General features: G+C 42.0%; 1 protein-coding gene across 9 annotated transcripts in view; it reads right to left on the minus strand.

Annotated features, from left to right (window-relative positions):
• Positions 1-19,304, minus strand: part of DACH1 (dachshund family transcription factor 1) — a 341,051-nt gene that overhangs the window by 85,553 nt on the left and 236,194 nt on the right. For 5 of the 9 annotated variants that reach the window (XM_081198381.1, XM_081198378.1, XM_081198374.1 and 2 more), the window contains 3 exons: positions 12,704-12,839; positions 11,576-11,647; positions 10,432-10,566 (listed from right to left, as the gene is read on the minus strand). In XM_081198381.1, the coding sequence (XP_081054507.1) occupies positions 10,432-10,566; positions 11,576-11,647; positions 12,704-12,839 (343 nt within the window). The remainder of the gene's footprint in view (positions 1-10,431; positions 10,567-11,575; positions 11,648-12,703; positions 12,840-19,304) is intronic. The other 4 variants (XM_081198380.1, XM_081198379.1, XM_081198376.1 and 1 more) reach the window with 1 other exon arrangement.

Below are 19,304 nucleotides of genomic sequence, written 5' to 3' on the forward strand. Positions count from 1 at the left end.
AAAGGACACAAAAAAGCCAAGTTTATTTTTCCTAATTTTAAAGCGTGAGTATGCTTTTTGAAGAATTAACTAACAGATATTTTGCATTCATCTCTAAAGTTTAATCACCACTTAGGTAGAGCTGTAAGCAATTACTTTTAAAAAAGCATCTCCATACAGAATATATTGCATATAATTAATTCAATGACTATCAGGGCTATAAAGATTAAATAAGAAGAGAAAGAAATATCATTAAAAAACAGCCATAGTCTAAAACTTAACTAAGCCAAGTGGATCCAGTGAACAATCCTAATTAAAGTGCCTAAGACAAACAAAGCTTGGGCTAAAAGCACTAAAAACAATTGAACACTTATTTTATTAATCTAATGAATCATGTATCATATCATTACAGTTTTGTATATATCATTAATTTCATTCCTTTCGCTTAAGCCTTTTATTGGGATTACTTCAGTTATTAGTTGGTCTAATGTATTGGTTACCTCTAAATCTCGCTCTACAATCTCTTCTTATCTTGTTGCATAAACCCTTGCGTGTTATTCAAATTGCTTCATTTATTATGATAGCTTCCCCATGTAAATTGTGCTGACTGCTCGCCCTTGCATAGTCCTCATTAGACTAATGAAAACCTTCAAACGAAAAAAACTAAACAACCTGCCAAATAAAGGTCTGAGGTTATTATGAAAATTACAACTCTGGGAGCTGGGAGAAGCTCTGTTCATTAATTCATGCTCAGCAAATTGCTAACTAATTTAGTTGCACTCCTCTGCATTAATGGATTATTTTATAAAAATGTTTTCCACAGCCCAAGACCTTTGGTGCATGCTTTTGAGAGGCTTGAATTCTAATCAACCTTAACAGTAAATTAGGAATGTAATATCTAAATAATAATTGGGATGGCATATGGAGGAAAATAGTGTTTAAAATCCCATGAAAGGTACTTTTGGTTTTCAGCTTCATATGTCAATTTCACAGTAGTTAAAACAATTGTACTTGCTTAATATTCTGAACCTGTTCCATAAGATACTAGTAGCAATGGTGATCCAAAAAATGTTCAAAAAGTTTCATTCACAAAGTATCCAAAAACGGCCTGATTATCAGATGCAAGATGCATTTCTGTAAACACAGACCAACATTCGTTCATTAAAAGTTCTGGCTATTTAAGTGAACTTTTAAGGGGGAAATGAAACCTCCCAAAAAGGCTTTGAAACAGCTCCTGTGCAAAGTTATAGTAATGATGATCTATAGGGCAAATTGCTTGCATTTGATAATGCATTTAAATGGCTTATATTAGGGTGCTGACCCCGAGATTCTGAACAGTGAATTAACAAACAAAAGTTGGTTCGGTTACGTGTGGTTAAGCCACCGCCTCAACTTTACATGGAAGAACACGACTTGAAACAATATAGTAAATCATTCCATCAAGTTGATGGAGGGATTTAAACTGCTCCAAGCATGGGAGACTGGGGAGCTATTACTGTGCTTCTTAACCCATAACATAACGTTGGGAATAAGAGCATGGAAGCATTTAGCCCAGTGAAAGGCTGTAGTGTTTGTGTAAATGTGAACAAGCAAGGACAGTAAAGAAGTGTAAACGTTAGAGAACATTTCAAGAAAGCCTATTTCCACTATGATGCAATTCCTGAAAATGAATTTTCCTTTTCTAACAAATTATCCCCCCCAAATAAAACCATTCACATATGTTACAAAAATGAGCTTCTCTGGAGAAGACACTGGGTTGCTGTACTGTGGTTATGTTACGTTTAATTTGTAGTGGTTTTTGAAATTCATATTCCTAAAAGCCCATTCAGACACATTCAGTTGATAGAAATCTACTGAGCTTTGTAGTATTCTGCCTTCTTACTCAGATACCACACAGTGTTGAGTCACAAAACCATTCATCCAGCTAATTATCTCATCATAGCCTAGGTTCAGATGAGTATCTACCCGATTTCTACCAGTAAATCTGTGAATAAGCAAATGAAAAACTTCCTCTTGGTGAATGCCATTTATTTAGACCTTAAAATAAATCTAAAGATCTACGGAAAGGTTCTGCAGAAAAATATGTTGCATAAATGAACTGTTCGAGAAAATACATCCTCCCAAATGTCTCTTAAGACAACTGAAAAGTGGATTCAGTTTCTATGACAAAGCCCCTTGCATGCAATGAACTGCTAATCCTTCAAGAGTGAAGGATAGACTTCTGGAGATTTAAATCAGCCACCATGTGGCTAACTCTGTAACTTTCCTGACTAGCTCACAGGTACCTATAAAGGTGGAAAGGGAGCATCTAGATATATAAAGCTATTTAGCTGATTTTTTTCTGATCTTTCCCCCACCCTGCTCTGTAACTGAGTATCAACTCTCCATATATATGCTAGTACTCATGACATCTTCTCCTGGAAGAGAACTGTGTTGTATTTTCATGGTCCCACCCATCCATGCCTTCTCTTTTTTGCCCAGGGCTTCCATGGGCACACAAAACTGGTGTGTAAACTCTGTCTCTATAGTTTATTTAGAACTGGAATGTGGCATATACACATGAGAACCTCATCATAGCAAAGACACGGACAAAGCTGTGTTTGAATGCAATCCATGAGTGATGAACAATGTGCAAGCTAGAGGCACGCTGGTTTGTTTGTTTTTAAATTATACAGCATGAAGTTTTGGCAGTTCAAAGGACATCTGTGAATGTAGGTTGCAGTCCCAAAATCACTTATGCCAGACTGTGGGGGGGTGTGGGGGGTGGACTGAGCAGAGGCATCCTTCTGCTTGCTTCTGATGGGGTAGCCATCCTCTCATCAGCGTTCCACCGGTGAAGACCTACCCCTTCCACTCGCCAAAAGGGCAAGTGGTCCACTGGTGGTATTGTCGCCAATGGGGCCTTGTCAAAAGTCCTGAAATGGGGTGTTTAGAGCATGGGCTGAGCTGGCCTGGGATCGACTAGATCCTGAGCTGCTCTCCTAGCTGGCATTGGGCCTGATGCAGAACTCATCATTGTGCCAGCCTGGAGCTGGTGTGGGGATCGGGCTATAGCTGCCTGCCTTCCATCTTCTGCCACTTTGAGCAGCTGGGCAGCAGTGGCTCTATCACTCTGCAGAAGCCCCAGCAATGGCAGCAGGGAGTCTGGAGTATTCTCCCAGCTAACAATTTTTTTAATTTTAATTTTTAAAGTTTGATATAGTCACGTCATAAGGGACGCAGGTGGTGCTGTGGGTTAAACCACAGAGCCTAGGACTTGCCGATCAGAAGGTCGGCAGTTCGAATCCCCACGACAGGGTGAGCTTCTGTTGCTCAATCCCTGCTCCTGCCAACCTAGCAGTTCGAAAGCATGTCAAAGTGCAAGTAGATAAACAGGTACCACTTCGGCGGGAAGGTAAATGGTGTTTCCGTGTGCTGCTCTGGTTCGCCAGAAGTGGCTTAGTCATGCTGGCCACATGACCTGGAAGCTATACGCCGGCTCCCTCGGCCAGTAAAGCGAGATGAGCGCCGCAACCCCAGAGTCGGCCATGACTGGACCTAATGGTCAGGGGTCCTTTTACCTTTATAGTCACGTCACAGTGATAGCAAAATGGCATGACCACCTTGCTCATGATACTTGTTTTCATTTTCTGTAGCCCTGACCCACAGAGGAAGAGCGCTTTGTACAACAAAAGGGGAGGAGGATGGTACCATCTTTAAAAAAGTATAAAATCAATGCCTACGCCTTATCCAATCAGATGTTGTGTAGGTAACGAAGAGTAGTAACCACTGATTGCCAATGTTTTCAATGGGAAGGAAGCATACTGAACGACACCAGTTCTTGGCATGACATAGTTCTCTCACCGCCTCCCCCCCCCCTCAAGGCATGGGGATAAAAGAAATGATTGGGTCTTTCCTGCCAAGGCTGCCCTTGGTCAAGCCCTGGCCCACACTCTATTTGACCCATTGGTAGGGTACACAGTGTAGAAGCTACTACAGAGGTGAAGAAGGGGGTATCCAATATCAAGAATTCTCCACCCTCAGAGAGGGCAATCGGATGCTTACTATAGCCTCTGGGATAGGACTGCAAGGTAAGAGTAATTGTCATGCATTTAGAAGACTGAACTGTCTTATTAATTCAAATAACCTCCAAGGTTATTTCTGGAGGCATCCCGCTATTAATATTTTCTTTACTCGCTAAGTAAAGACTGTGTGCAGATACGCTGAATTGGTTGGAGATATTACGGTAGCAAAATAGTTTGCTGAGATTCTTAACAGGAAACGGAAGAAAGGGATGAAGTTATAAGTCACTAAAAGCACTGAAGTTTCTTCTTCTTCCTTTTTATGTATTCAGGAATACTTTTTGCCTTAGGACATATTTTGATTTAGTTATGTAGAATTTCATTATGCCTCTCTAGGCACATATAAGGTCTATTTGCGTAAACAAAGGGAATTCTCTTGAATTTTTAACTGAAGGTTTAGGATAAGATGCATCTGAATCAAGTATTGTTAATAGTCTATAACTGCATATTATTGGTTGTTGAGGAAAAAAATCTCAAGACAAAAAATCCACTGAGTTCTGGCTTTAAATATCAATTGTTAGTAAGTTTGTGATTATTCTTTTCCCCCCTTTACCTAAAAATTAAACCATTATACAATTTTCGGCTTAAGAAAGATCCTTCTGATTAGAATCTCAAGCATATTCAGTATAAAGTGAAGAGTGACATTCAGGCTTCGTTTACCATTGATGCCATTCGAGGAAATATAAACAGATGCAGATAAAAATGTGTGTGTTATTACTCTATTAAACACAGTATCTCTGTAAAACTATGGGGTGGGGGAAATTTTCAAAATTATACATTTTAGAACCGATATTCATTCTCCTATGAACATTTGTTTTGCTGATGATTTGCAACAACGCCTAAACTACCGTATTTTTCGCCCCATAGGACACACCGCCCCATAGGACGCACCTAATTTTTTTGGGGGGGGAATTATTCCCCCCCCGGCATGGGGCAGGCGCGGGGGAAGCCCGAGCTTCCCCCGACCCCAGAACAGCCTGCTATCCGCAAGACTAGGCTTGCGGAGAGCTGCGCGAAGCCCGGGCACGCTCTTCAGCGCAGACCAGGCTTCGGAATGCAGGCAGCTCTGCGCAACCCTTGGAAGCCCAGCGCAGAGCTTCCTGAAGCCTGGAGAGCGAGAGGGGTCGGTGCGCACCGACCCCTCTTGCTCTCCAGGCTTCAACGAAAGCCTGCATTCGCCCCATAGGACGCACACACATTTCCCCTTCATTTTTGGAGGGGAAAAAGTGCGTCCTATAGGGCGAAAAATATGGTATCTCGTTGGAAATTATATCAACATTTCAAAGACAGAATTTCACCACTGCATGGCACTGCATGTTTTCTGTCTGGCAGTATTTTTAAAGCATGGAATCATAGAATTTTGAGGTTGGAAGTGACCCTGAGGGTCATCTAGCCCAACTCCCTGCAATGCTGCCTCATACAGGGATCAAACCTGCAAACTTGGCATTATCAGCACTGTGCTCTAAGTACTATCTAATAAAGTAATAATAATAAGTAATATCTAATACAAGCTATACCAGAAACCTAAAAAGGAGATAGCAGTTTTGACGGTTACTGATGTCTAATATGCACATGGTCTCCAGTGACAAATCTTCATATTTAATTTAAGTAACTTTTGCAGATACTGACAGTGTACCAAAGCGTGGAAAATTAAAGGAAATAAGTACATAAAAAGGTCAAGGTACCCCTGACCGTTAGTTCCAGTCGCGGACGACTCTGGGGTTGTGCGCTCATCTCGCTCTACAGGCCGAGGGAGCCGGTGTTTGTTTACAGACAGTTTTTCCGGGTCATGTGGCCAGCATGACTGCTTCTGGCGAACCAGAGCAGCGCACGGAAACGCCGTTTACCTTCTCGCCAGAGTGGTACCTATTTATCTATTTGCACTTGACGTGCTTTTGAACTGTTAGGTGGGCTGGAGCTGGGAGCGAACAACGGGAATTCACCCCGTCGTGGGGATTGAACCGCCGACCTTCCGATCGGCAAGCCCTAGGCTTAGTGGTTTAGACAGCGCCACATACATAAGGACAATAAATTGCATTTCTAATGCACAGAGCAATGCAAATAATAATAATAATAATAATAATAATAATAATAATAATAATAATAAATAAATTAATAATAATAATAATAATAATAATAATAATAATAATAATAATAACAACAACAACAACAACAACAACAACAACAACAATAACAACAACAACAATAATTTATTATTTATACCCCGCCCATCTGGCTGAGTTTCCCCAGCCACTCTGGGCGGCTCCCAATCAGTATTAAAAACAGTACAGCGTTACATATTAAAAACTTCCCTGAACAGGGCTGCCTTAAGATGTCTCCACTACCGAGAAGGCCCTCTGTCTGGTTCCCTGTAGCCTCACTTCTCGCAGTGAGGGAACCGCCAGAAGGCCCTCGGCGCTGGACCTCAGTGTCCGGGCTGAATGATGGGGGTGGAGACACTCCTTCAGGTATACAGGACCGAGGCCGTTTAGGGCTTTAAAGGTCAGCACCAACACTTTGAATTGTGCTCGGAAACGTACTGGGAGCCAATGCAGATCTCTTAGAACCGGTGTTATGTGGTCCCAGCGGCCACTCCCAGTCACCAGTCTAGCTGCCGCATTCTGGATTAATTGCAGTTTCCGGGTCACCTTCAAAGGTAGCCCCACGTAGAGCGCGTTGCAGTAGTCCAAGTGTGAGATAACTAGAGCATGCACCACTCTGGCGAGACAGTTTGCGGGCAGGTAGGGTCTTAGCCTGCGTACCAGATGGAGCTGGTAAACAGCTGCCCTGGATACAGATTTGACCTGCGCCTTCATGGACAGCTGTGAGTCCAAAATGACTCCCAGGCTGCACACCTGGTCCTTCAGGGGCACAGTTACCCCATTCAAGACAGGGAATCCCCCACACCAACCCGCTCCCTGTCCCCCAAAAGTATTACTTCTGTCTTGTCAGGATTCAACCTCAATCTGTTAGCCGCTATCCATCCTCCAACTGCCTCCAGGCACTCACACAGGACCTTCACTGCCTTCAATGGTTCTGATTTGAAAGAGAGGTATGCGGTATCATCTGCATACTGATGAACACCCAGCCCAAACCCCCTGATGATCTCTCCCAGCGGCTTCATATAGATATTAAAAAGCATGGGGGAGAGGACAGAACCCTGAGGCACCCCACAAGTGAGAGCCCAGGGGTCTGAACACTCATCCCCCACCACCACTTTCTGGACACGGCCCAGGAGGAAGGAGAGAAACCACTGTATGACAGTGCCCCCAGCTCCCAGCCCCTCAAGACGGTCCAGAAGGATGCTATGGTCGATGGTATCAAACGCCGCTGAGAGATCCAGCAGAACTAGGAAACAGCTCTCACCTTTGTCCCTAGCCTGCATAAAACTCTTAAAAGATTATCCCAGCAACTACAACTACTACTTAGTTGTAGGACATTTATACCAAGGTATCCTTGGGCCGAGCCGGATGGTAGCAGCCGGGAGGGGGGAGGGGGTTGCACATGGAGCTGTGTTGTTCTGATTTCACAAGGCTGTGGAACGCAGTGAGTTATTGAGAAGGGGGGGGCAAGTCAGTGGGGAGCTCAGCATGGTGAGGACTCAGCGCTGGGAATGCTGGATTGGCTTCCCTACTGTACTTGCACCATTCTTAGCTCCCGACTGCCTTGCTGCTCCCCCTCTTGATGTGGGGCATTGGGAAGCCAGGTCAGGAGAGCAACACGGCCCCACTTGCGCGGCCCAAACCAGCCACTACCGAAGGCTGATAATCCCAGCAAATGATTCTGCTCCTTATGGTGGTGAGCTACGCAATCATATTTCAAAATCTGCCCCCTGAGATGTTTACATCATGCTTTCTAATGACAGGGGCAGCTCAGCTTGGAGATCTGTCACAGGTACATAAGAGCAACAGGCTACACCTGGCTGTAAATCAAGTGAGATGTACTTAAGATTTAATTGCAGGGGAATCGACTACCAAAAAATTATGAAACAAATACACTTCTGTAAACAATCTATTGAACTGGTTAAAATCCACAGGTATCTTTGACTCAGTGTGACTGGATAATAACAATTTTAAATGTAAAGGAGGAAAAAAAACACCTTTTAGTAAAATCATTCAAATCAGTAAAAACCTCGCCTACTTCAGAAGACGTGAAGGTGATAATAGAATACTTTTCTCCTGAAATATATTTCACTAATATGCCTACTGTCTTAAGCAATTTTTTAAAACATACTGCAGATTATAAATTGTCCTTTTTTCTGAAATTTAAGAATACTTGAATTAAAAAGGAGGAGGAGAATCATGGGTAGGAGAGAAGCAACTTCAAGAGGAGGTTTCGAAACATCTCATGGTTGTAATTATTAAAAGTCATTTCAGCTCTGATTGATGGATTAGCACAAATATGTCTTCGAAGAAAACACAAACGCTTAATGACTAAGGCTCAAAAGTTCCATGATTTTTTTATTTAAAAAAATAAAAATAAAAAAGGGATGCAAAGAAGGCATTTTCCATCCTAGGAATATAAATGCCTGAATCTATTTCGTTTGCATTTGTTTCTCCACTTGTAATAATGATTAATGATTTTGAGTGATTAAAGGTGGTCAGAAACAAAATTGCATATCTGAACTGCAGGTCCATAATGATGCAAACAGATAATTACTATCTCCGCAAATATCTAAGTGAAATTGCTTGTTTTAATACAGGTAAGCCTGGCCTAAAAGTTGCAGGGCTGGCTCAGGAGATTTGATAAATGCAGTCATGACAGAAAACAATTTTTAATTTAGTATACCCTATAAATCTAGATAACCCATGAATATTTACAACTAATCCAGTAGCCAGAAAGAGAGAGGATGTGTGGGGGTGTTTGCATGAAGGAAGGGGGACAAAGGAAGGCTGTGACCTAAACAATTACTGCAGAAGAAAAAGAACTCTCAGCAATTTCATCTAGTTAAGCTCATTACTGAAAAATGATATACATTTGGGACACTTTTAAGAACCATTAACAAGTTCCATTTTTAATGGAAATAATGCAAAATTTCCAACTGTTTCACAGGGAGTCTACTGAAATTTCAGAAGATGGCATGCATGCACATTTATACCAAAAACTTGAACCGGCTGCAGAAGGGGCATGGAGAGAGAGAGAGAGAGAGAGAGAGAGAGAGAGAGAGTCCCTAAAAATTCAAAAACAGGTCTGTTCATATTGCACTCTCAGCATGGATATTGTTTGGAGGGTCTAAGTGGGGCACATGCAAGAAGCCATAACAGGTTGTGTGCGCAATGAACCGAAATTAATGATTTGTATAAAAGAAATGTTGTTCTCATTAATTTTTAGTGTAATCTTATTAAAGATGCCACCTGTCCAGGATGGAAGTGTCCAGATTTTAATTCACTTCCCATATCTCACAGTAGTTGCACAGGACAGAGCTGGGAACCTTTTGTATCTATTAAAACGATACCACAAAAAATATGTCCTCTTTTAAAATCTTTACTACTGCAGCAATTCCATGCAGATGTACCATAGCACTTGCTGTTATGGCTTCATCCAGCATTGCCACCAAGCTGTCGCCTTTGAGTTGAGCCTCTATTATCTCATTATCCTTCAGTTCCACAGAGGTTGCTATATATCTATATATCAGGTACACAAAATCATAGTCTGTATTTGTCTAATTTAAATAATAATAATAATATTGGTTAATGTTTCCTGTGCCGAAGGAAGGTACTGAACAAGTCTATATAAACCAAATGAGAAGATGGCACACTAATCAATAGAAATACTAATAGACATTAATCTAGCTCATACACTTTCAGTCAGATGGCTGATTAAATTTAAAATAAATTACATGATATCCGCCAGTCTCATTTTACACTATTAACAGTTGCAGGAGCTAAGTAATTTAGTCTCTCTTCCTTCCACACACATGGCCATCAACAGTTATCTCATAGTGGTTGACTTTAAGCGACTGTTTCTTTGATCAACTACAGACACACAGCAATTATATAAAATAATTTCTTAATAAAATATTTCTAAAGAACAGGCACTAAGAAATGGAACAGATAAGGGCTACATTTTTCACATCTGCATTTTATTGAGAGATTTAAATCATTTTCCTCCTCTTTATGGTGCCATTATTAAATAATTTCAACAATTTAATTTTTACCCTATTAAAATAATTAATGTACTACACGAGCATGTACACCCCCACACAAAAGGAATTATGTTATCTTCTAGGAGAGACAGGAAGCTGGCTTTTCCCTTCCATCAGTGCTTTCACTTGAGCACCAACAACAGCAGGATTAACACAAAGAACCAGCTTCACTAGTATTAAGGATGCCTGGAGTGTAATATTTGTTCCTTTTAAGCAACAGTACAGCAAGTTAAAGCAAATGCCTACCTTTCTCCATGTGCATTCTTTTAGAATCATGTCCGCCATCGTGGCCAGCCAGGTCACCTTCTTTTGGACCAGGTAGGACATTCGGTGATAAGCCCATCAACATCTGGTTCATGGACAAGCCGTTCTGATGGACAGCTGCCAGCACCAAACAGATAAAACAAAAACCGAAAAGAAACATATTACTCCAAGTAAATTTCACGATAGCTTTGTCAAACAACATAGTTTCTGCCTATTTATGAGGAAGTGACAGTTCCAGGAACACCCCCAGACCTCTTCCTTCAGGGACAGCACGACCCCATCCAAAGCAGGCCACTGACCAATTATTAGGACTCAGACACAACACCTCTGTCTTGCCATAATGCAAGCTTCAATTCCATACCATGATACCCTGAAGCACCCCACAACATTACTGCCAGTGGGCTGAAAAATAATCACCCAACACTATCTCTGAGACTGACCCTGAAGATAGGATCAGAACCACTGTAAAACAGTACATCAAGTTGTTCAGGAGCATGGTCAATGATATCAGAAGTCACTGAGAGATAAAGTAAGAATAAAGGTCTCTCAATAAAGGTCATCCATAAGGGTGACCAAGCCGATTAAGTCCCATACCCAGGTCTGAACCCGAACTGAAATAGGTCAAGATAATCAGTTACATGGGAGGAGTGCTCACAGTTGTGTCACCACAAACTTCTTCAACATGTTCCCTAAAAAGGTGGCATTTGCAACTGGGCAGTAGCGGTCAAAATCACTGCCTCTTTCAAGGCAGTAAAATATAACAGCATTAAGATATAAGTGTGCATTAAAGTGTCTTTAAAATTGTTCTAGCCCACGTTTACGCAAGTTGTGACCTGCTAAGCACACCTCTGAACATATATGGAAACCCACCAAGCACTAGATAAATCTCCTGGTTTCTTGTGGTTTACCTGGGGATGAACAAATAGGGAGAGTATTTTCAAACACTTGGTAGCCTATACTATGACTGCTATATTTTGTTTGGCTTAGTGCAAGGGCGGAAAACCCCTTACCAGCAGCCAGATTCAGCCCACAGCCAGATTTCATCCAGCCCTCTCAGTCCCCCATCAGCTGTTCAGCAAGGAGGCAAAGGGGCTTTAATGTTGGGCAAAGTGTGAGACTGCATCACCTTCCTGTGTAAGAAGATCTGCAGCAAGAAGATCAAAGCAGAGGGCGAACTGTCTCAGCAGACTGGTGTTCCCTGAAAATATGTGAAAAGTCATCCATGCGTTTTATGCATTTTTCCAACTTCATGCATACAATTCAGGATGCAATTGCATCTTCAAGTCTGGTATTTTAAATAGCTGTAAGGAAGTTGCAGCTCTGAATTGGTATCATTTGCATCTTCTGCTGAGATGATGATTTTGCCTTTTCAGTTAGAAAAGATAAAGGATGTTGACGTTTTAATAAATTTTATACAAAAAAAGAAGGCTATGAAGAAAACAGAAGGTGAAATTTAAGTGGAGTTACTGTGAATTAAGGGACGCGGGTGGCGCTGTTGGTTAAACCACAGAGCCTAGGACTTGCCGACCAGAAGGTCGGCGGTTCGAATCCCCGCGACGGGGTGAGCTCCCATTGCTCGGTCCCTGCTCCTGCCAACCTAGCAGTTCGAAAGCACCTCAAAGTGCAAGTAGATAAATAGGTACCGCTCCAGTGGGAAGGCAAATAGCGTTTCCATCCACTGCTCTGGTTCGCCAGAAGTGGCTTAGTCATGCTGGCCACATGACCCGGAAGCTGTACGCCAGCTCCCTCGGCCAATAAAGCGAGATGAACGCCGCAACCCCAGAGTAGGTCATGACTGGACCTAATGGTCAGGGTCCCTTTACCTTACTGTGAATTAAATATATTGACTTGTCTTCATGGGAAATAGTGCGCTTTCTCTCTCTCTCTCTCTCTCTCTGTGTGTGTGTTTGCATATTAAACCCCACCCACTAGTGGAATGAGGCCCAACAGCTTTCTACTGGGGTTATGAGGACCCCACTGGGAAATAGGTTTTCCATCTCTAGCTTAGCGTATGATAAACTGGGAATGCTTGGTAAGTGAATGTTGATTATTTGTGAAACACTTCTATACTTCACACCTCCATGTTTAATCCCCTATGTCACCAGTTTCCATTGGTTCTGCCATCAGCATCATACCACCTGATGCAGCACACTGGGGGATAGAATGCTGAGAGGTAGTTTTTGTTGGCAAAATCGAAACACCTAAAGCCAGCTTGGCCATTTTAAGTGGGAAAAGAAGACACAGCATAACTTACGGATTCTGTCTGAAGAACTTTCAGTTCTGGCAGGGGAACTGGATACACTGCTGCTACGATGAGAGGATGGGTGGCTACCAGGTCTTCGGCCCTCTTCAAGAGATGGAGCAGGGGAAGGGCTGTCTGGAACTCGTTCCTGCATAACAGAAAATACAAACAAAAATCCATGTAAAGCAATCTTAATTTTCAGGACCTTCATGTCTTGTACCCATTAGAACTATCAAACACAGGCCAGCTTTCTTCCATAGCCATTTCACACTCACAGATCACAAACTGAACGTACAGTGGTACCTCGGGTTACATACGCTTCAGGTTACACACCGCTAACCCAGAAATAGTGCTTCAGATTAAGAACCTTGCTTCAGGATAAGAACAGGAATCGTGCTCTGGTGGCGCAGCAGCAGGAGGAGGCCCCATTAGCTAAAGTGGTGCTTCAGGTTAAGAACAGTTTCAGGTTAAGTACGGACCTCCGGAACGAATTAAGTACTTAACCTGAGATACCACTGTAATCTGAATAATGGGCATTTCGATCCTCACCCCTCAAAGAAATCGACAAGTACTGGAGATGTAATCTGTCCATGGCTGGACCACTCTAGATTGGCCTCTGTGAGGGTTACAACAAAGGCTCAAATCTAACAGCTCTTTGGGTATATGACGTGGCAGAGTTAACTGAGCATGCTTCTAGAAAATGAAGAAGCACTCAGAATTACCCGACAGAATTTTAATTTTAAACTAATGCCCCCATTTATGCAACCCCAATGCATGCTACCCGTGCAAAAAACAAGGTGCAGAGTTTTGTCATGTGACCAGAATCAGGCCAATGAGAGGAATTTAAGTATATTCTACTTGTTTGCTTTCTTTTATTTTTTAAAAAAACGCTACAGGAAAAATGACCACGTTAGCATAGATTCTTATTTATTTTGTTTTTCACAGTGCCTTTTTGTCCAGGATCTCAACAGCTCAGTTTAGGATTACAGTGCTGATGCTTGAAGAACCCAGGCAATTTTACTCTTTGGCTTGCTGTGTTCTGAAGGGCTTCATTAAAGTGAAATCCAGTGAGCATATAAGATTTGAATAGCGTTGCATAGAAAATTAATTTATTTTAAGAGTTTAATTTGTTTATCATATTTATGTATGCCTTTATAGAACAAATTATAATATGGAGACAGCAGAATAAATGTATAGGGCAACACAACACAATTATGACTGAAACAAAGGAGATAATGAGTTTTATTATTGTCATATAATAAGATGAACCAGGAGGAAGTCTACGAGAGAGCGCTTTGTAAACTCAGCTTATCAGTTCATTTGTGAAACACCCTTTAACCTTAATAGAAATGCAAGTGAACTGAGCATAGGTAAGAGTCTAATTAATTTAATTCCTCAAGTCTCTTTTTCATACTCTTGCCCCATAATTCCAATCAATAATATGCAATCTCTCTCAGTTTTCTGTCTTTATCAAAACAGCAAAAACTGTCATTCTTGTGGAAAATTATGAGGAAAAGGGTGGATTTAGTAAAATATTGACTTTACATTTTTAAAGAACTGGAATTATATATATATTTAGAGAGAGAGAGAGAGAGAGAGAGAGAGAGAGAGAGAGAGAGAGAGAGAGAATAAAAAGAAAAAATATATAGCAAAAAGAAAAAAGGAATAAAAATTTAGTCAATTAGTTTATCACACATAACTTTTGCCCAGATATAACAATTGGTCCTAGATACATGGACCTAGGGACCTGCATTGTGGAAAATTATGGTATCCATTAAATTCTATTTCCAGTGCTTCTGATTTCTTCCAGTCCTGTGCTATTTACATTTTTTAAAATTCCAAGTAGACCAAATGGTGGGGAAAGTTTTGAAAAAATCTAAAACACAATAACCTTTGACTGCTAAGCAATCCCTCTGTAAATCCTTCCGACAGATTCATCTGACTTGCTGAATTTGCTTTGGGTAGCGTTGCTACTGTATTATAACCAAGAGTTCTCTAATGAATGGCGGCTTTGATGATCTCTTTTTCCTCTGGTCCTGTAAGCCACCTGACGCCTGCCTGCTATACGGGACAGAGTCCCGCTTGCTATTGCAAGTGGGGAAGGGTGTATCACAAGAGTTTGGCAAACTGGTAAGAAAAGCCACAAGTGCCTTACCTTTCACTTCCAAGTGATCTTAAAGATTGACTGACTGTTAGTCTAAGGCACGGGTGTCAAACACAAGGCCCATGGGCCAAATCCGGCCCACCAGACCTCGTCATGTGGCCCGTGTAGCCGCCGCCGGCCGCCAGCCTTCACCTTTTATTCTATTATTTTATTATTTTTTTGACACACCTTTTATTCTATTATTCTAATTTTTTTTGACACAAGAAAGCCGCCTCTTCAGCGCATGCGCGGCAGCCTACAAGCCAGAGAACGTCTGCCCTCTAGCGGCCCAAACTGCTGATGCGGCCCCCGATGAATTTGAGTTTGACACCCCTGGTCTAAGGCTTACAAATTTTGGGACACAGGACCATGCTTGTGCCCATTCTGGATGGGTTGCATTTCCCTTGAAGGAAAAGTTGCATAGCTTGGGGAATACTTGTGATCCAAGACTGTTGTTGTCATAATCGTAGAATCATAGAGTTGGAAGAGACCACAAGGGCCATCGAGTCCAACCCCCTGCCAAGCAGGAAACACCATCAGAGCACTCCTGACATATGGTTGTCAAGCCTCTGCTTAAAGACCTCCAAAGTAGTAGACTCCACCACACTCCTTGGCAGCAAATTCCACTGTCGAACAGCTCTTACTGTCAGGAAGTTCTTCCTAATGTTTAGGTGGAATCTTCTTTCTTGTAGTTTGGATCCATTGCTCCGTGTCCGCTTCTCTGGAGCAGCAGAAAACAACCTTTCTCCCTCCTCTATGTGACATCATTTTATATATTTGAACATGGCTATCATATCACCCCTTAACCTCCTCTTCTCCAGGCTAAACATGCCCAGCTCCCTTAGCCGTTCCTCACCAACACAATCTCCTCTGCTTTTCACCACATTTGGGTCTCAAAGCGGCTTACAAAAATTAAAACATGCAATAACGAAATTAAAACATGCAATAAACGAAATTCCTTACAGAAAGCCCTTACAGAGGGAGATCATTTGCATTGGCCAGCTCGAATTCACTGAGTGTTCTCCTGGTTCTTCTGTTGTATCCAACATTTGCTGCCTTTTTAATTCAGTGCCTTTTCTGCTGCTATGTGCAGAAAGACAGAAGAAGGCACCAAAGTTAAAAAACACCAATATTGTTATTCCAAAATTTGGAAGGTTCCCATGCCTGATCTCATATATGATGTCAGGTCATAGGTGGGCACAGCAGATGTGCACCCGGGAATTTAAGTTTAAACTAAAACACATGCATGCACACAAAGAGGGGGAGAGGATAAAAAGAAGAGGTGGAGACACAGGAACAGACTCTGAAATATCCCATCTCCACACACATGTCCCCTGGTCACTACTTATGCTCTATGGCTTTTGAGACACCCCCGAGGCAAACCCGCCCCCGCCCCCAAAGGCTGACCTCCTCCACAAAGGCAGCGACTGAGAGCAAACACAAACGCACATGCTGCGTGCACCAAAATAACAAACTTTCCACTGCTGCCAGTGCTGCTGCAGCACACACAAAACAGATACAGCCAAGGGTATGGATAGGCAAACTAAGGTCCGGGGGCCGGATGCGGCCCAATCGCCTTCTCAATCCAGCCCGCAGATGGTCCGGAATCAACGTGTTTTTACATGTGTAGAATGTGTGCTTTTATTTAAAATGCATCTCTGGGTTATTTGTGGGGCACAGGAATTCGTCCCCCCCCCCAAAAAAAAAATAGTCCAGCCCCCCACAAGGTCTGGACCGGCCCCCTGATGAAAAAGTTTGCTGACCCCTGGCCAAGAGGGCACTGCTGTGTTCTGACTGCTTTTCCAAACACTAGGTGTCCTTCACATTGCCAGTTCAAAAAAATTCACAGAGGCTACAGACACTTTCCCTTTTTAAAAGAGACATTAGGGGGTGCCTGGGCACACCCGGCATACCTCACACCTATGCCTATGCCTCAGGTGTTGGGAAATGTGGGTGTGATTTGCCCCAAACAGTCTGGTGCACCAATTTCTGAGGCCTGGCAGGGCCAGTTGCCAAAGATTCCCCAATATACTGCTCTACAGTATCCATGTCAAGAAAAAAATGTGAATAAGAGGACATTTGAGACAGTGTGGAAAATACTTTGGGAAGCAGTGCAGAACGAAGGCAGTTACTGAACTCATAAGGATATTTTAAATTAATTCATAAGCTTCAGTAAAAAAAAGAAAGAAATAGAAGGTCACTTGCAAAATTATAGAACTCATGGCTTACAACAAACCATAACATATTGTTTCATGCAATTTTACAGTTCTATAATTGTATAATGATTTAATAACATAGAATGTCTTGTTAATGTTTGCTTAGCTTAGCTTTCTTTTATATTTAATACTTTTAGAAAGGCTTCCTAAAGTCAACACACACCAGACGAATCTATGTTGGCACCTGTAACAAAATCAATGGCTCTGGTCTCCCGCAGTCTACCATTAACTACTGGAGGAGAATAAAGGTAATATATTAAACAGTACATGTCAGCTATTAAAAGCCATTTGCCAATTCTTCTGCAACTTATTTCTTTACCAGGAAAGAATGTCTTTAGGTCTCTTACATTTTAGAAGAATCTTCTGACAATAAAGTCTCAAAAATCAACTCCTGAGCCTTGGGAAACAGTGACTCCCCAAACAAAACCAATATAGTCATTGGTGAGAAAGTATGGTGGTGCTTGGTAGGGTAATTAGCAGTGTCCCCTGGGGAAAAAAAGGATCTCCATTTTTCAATGAACAAGGCACTACCTAAGCATGCATCTGATTCTGTAAGCATCATTATAATGGAGGAAAAGTATTGTGGGTGATTGTCCCGGGAGCCAGTATTACACTCCTGGTCAAATCACCCACAGTATTTTCACTCCAATGTTGTGTTACATAATAACAGCATGAGCCACATGAGCCACACCTGATTAAGGCTCCCACAAACAGTGCTGAAACTGACCTTAGTCTGATACAACTCTGATATAGCTATGGTTTATAGCTCAGTAGTCGGGGGGTGGGGGGAGGTAGTTGGAGCAGCCCATGACTAGGATTTGTTGGTCTGGATCCGACCAACTGTTTATGGTTACGCAAACCATTGTGCTTTCCAGTTTCTTCGTCTTGTTGTTGAGTAACTGAGCTTCCGTGTCATATCAGAAAACGCATTCCAAGTTGGATGGTGCCTTGTACGCCTCCATCCAGCACGTCCTGCAGCCAAGCTGGTGCCAAACGTATTTCTCCATATACACTGCCCAGGATTGCACCCCAGAGAGGTTACTTTGGTGCTGCTAACCCAGCAAAAACAATGCGAGAGGCAGCAGTTGCGAGTTACCAGTCTGTGCAGCCACAACAGGCACTGTGATTCTCCAGTGGTTTGACTTCACCCCCGGAGCCATACTCCATTGTCTCTCAAGACAGACAGATGCCAACAAACAAAATACCCAGAATGCTACCTTAAGTGGCACTTCACGTATTACATAGCAAGGAGCCCTTGCCATCGCAAGTACCTAAGCAAAATCCTGTGGTTAATTCTGACTGCCCCATTTGTATACCTAGTGTATTAACAATTACACACCTATGTCTGATGCATGCATTCCATTTTTAAGAAAACATATGCTAAACATAATGTGTGAAGCAATCCTTCCAAAATAAAACAGTGTCAGGCACAGGAGGAACTTGCTTATTATGTATATTACACACATCCCATTGTTTGCAGCAACTAGTTGGGATAAATTTTCTGTTGTGTAAAGGCAATGTATTCTCATTGAATATACCTATGGAAACAGCACTCTGTCCCACCCCCAAATTTACTATATTTCAAAAATGCACAAGCCAGTCAAATAAACAATGTAGCACTGTGCTAGGCATTCTTTATCTGTTCCATTACAATTTGATATGTCAATGTATATTTCATGGATGTAGAGTAGATTTCGATATTGCTTTAGGGCTGTCTTCTTGACGTAACCACGAACACTGCCATCAGCCCTAAAGTATAACGTTTATTTTAATGTGGCTTTATAGAGTTTGCACACATTTCTGTTTGAGGAAAGCTGAGGCTGCTAACAAGCTTGGCTTTCTGAAGCCATGGGCAGGTGATGAAAGGCATCTCCTGCCTAAAGCATTCTCAGGTCACAGCTGTCACACTCACTGCGATTTACTGTTGTCACAGTCTGTTGTCCCTGCTCGTTCCTGAGATCTTATTCTTCCAACTCACAGATCACAACATTCAATTACAAAAAGGGTATCTAATGCACATCTCATTTCAGAAGGGACACAGACATCAGGTGGCATGTAATATCAACCACTTGTATCCCGTTCACACAGACACCTTATTGCTCTTCCTATTTTATTCTAAACGGAGGGATTTTATTGCAACATTCATTTCATTATTTTGAAAGAGTTAAAAATATACCAGCTTCTTATCTCTGGGAAATGAAGCACTGCTTAAGAGTGGAATGGCATCTGAAGTTTAAGATAACAAACAGGCTCA

Source organism: Podarcis bocagei, assembly GCF_964188305.1.
Source record: "Podarcis bocagei genome assembly, chromosome: 6".
Classification (NCBI taxonomy): domain Eukaryota; kingdom Metazoa; phylum Chordata; class Lepidosauria; order Squamata; family Lacertidae; genus Podarcis; species Podarcis bocagei.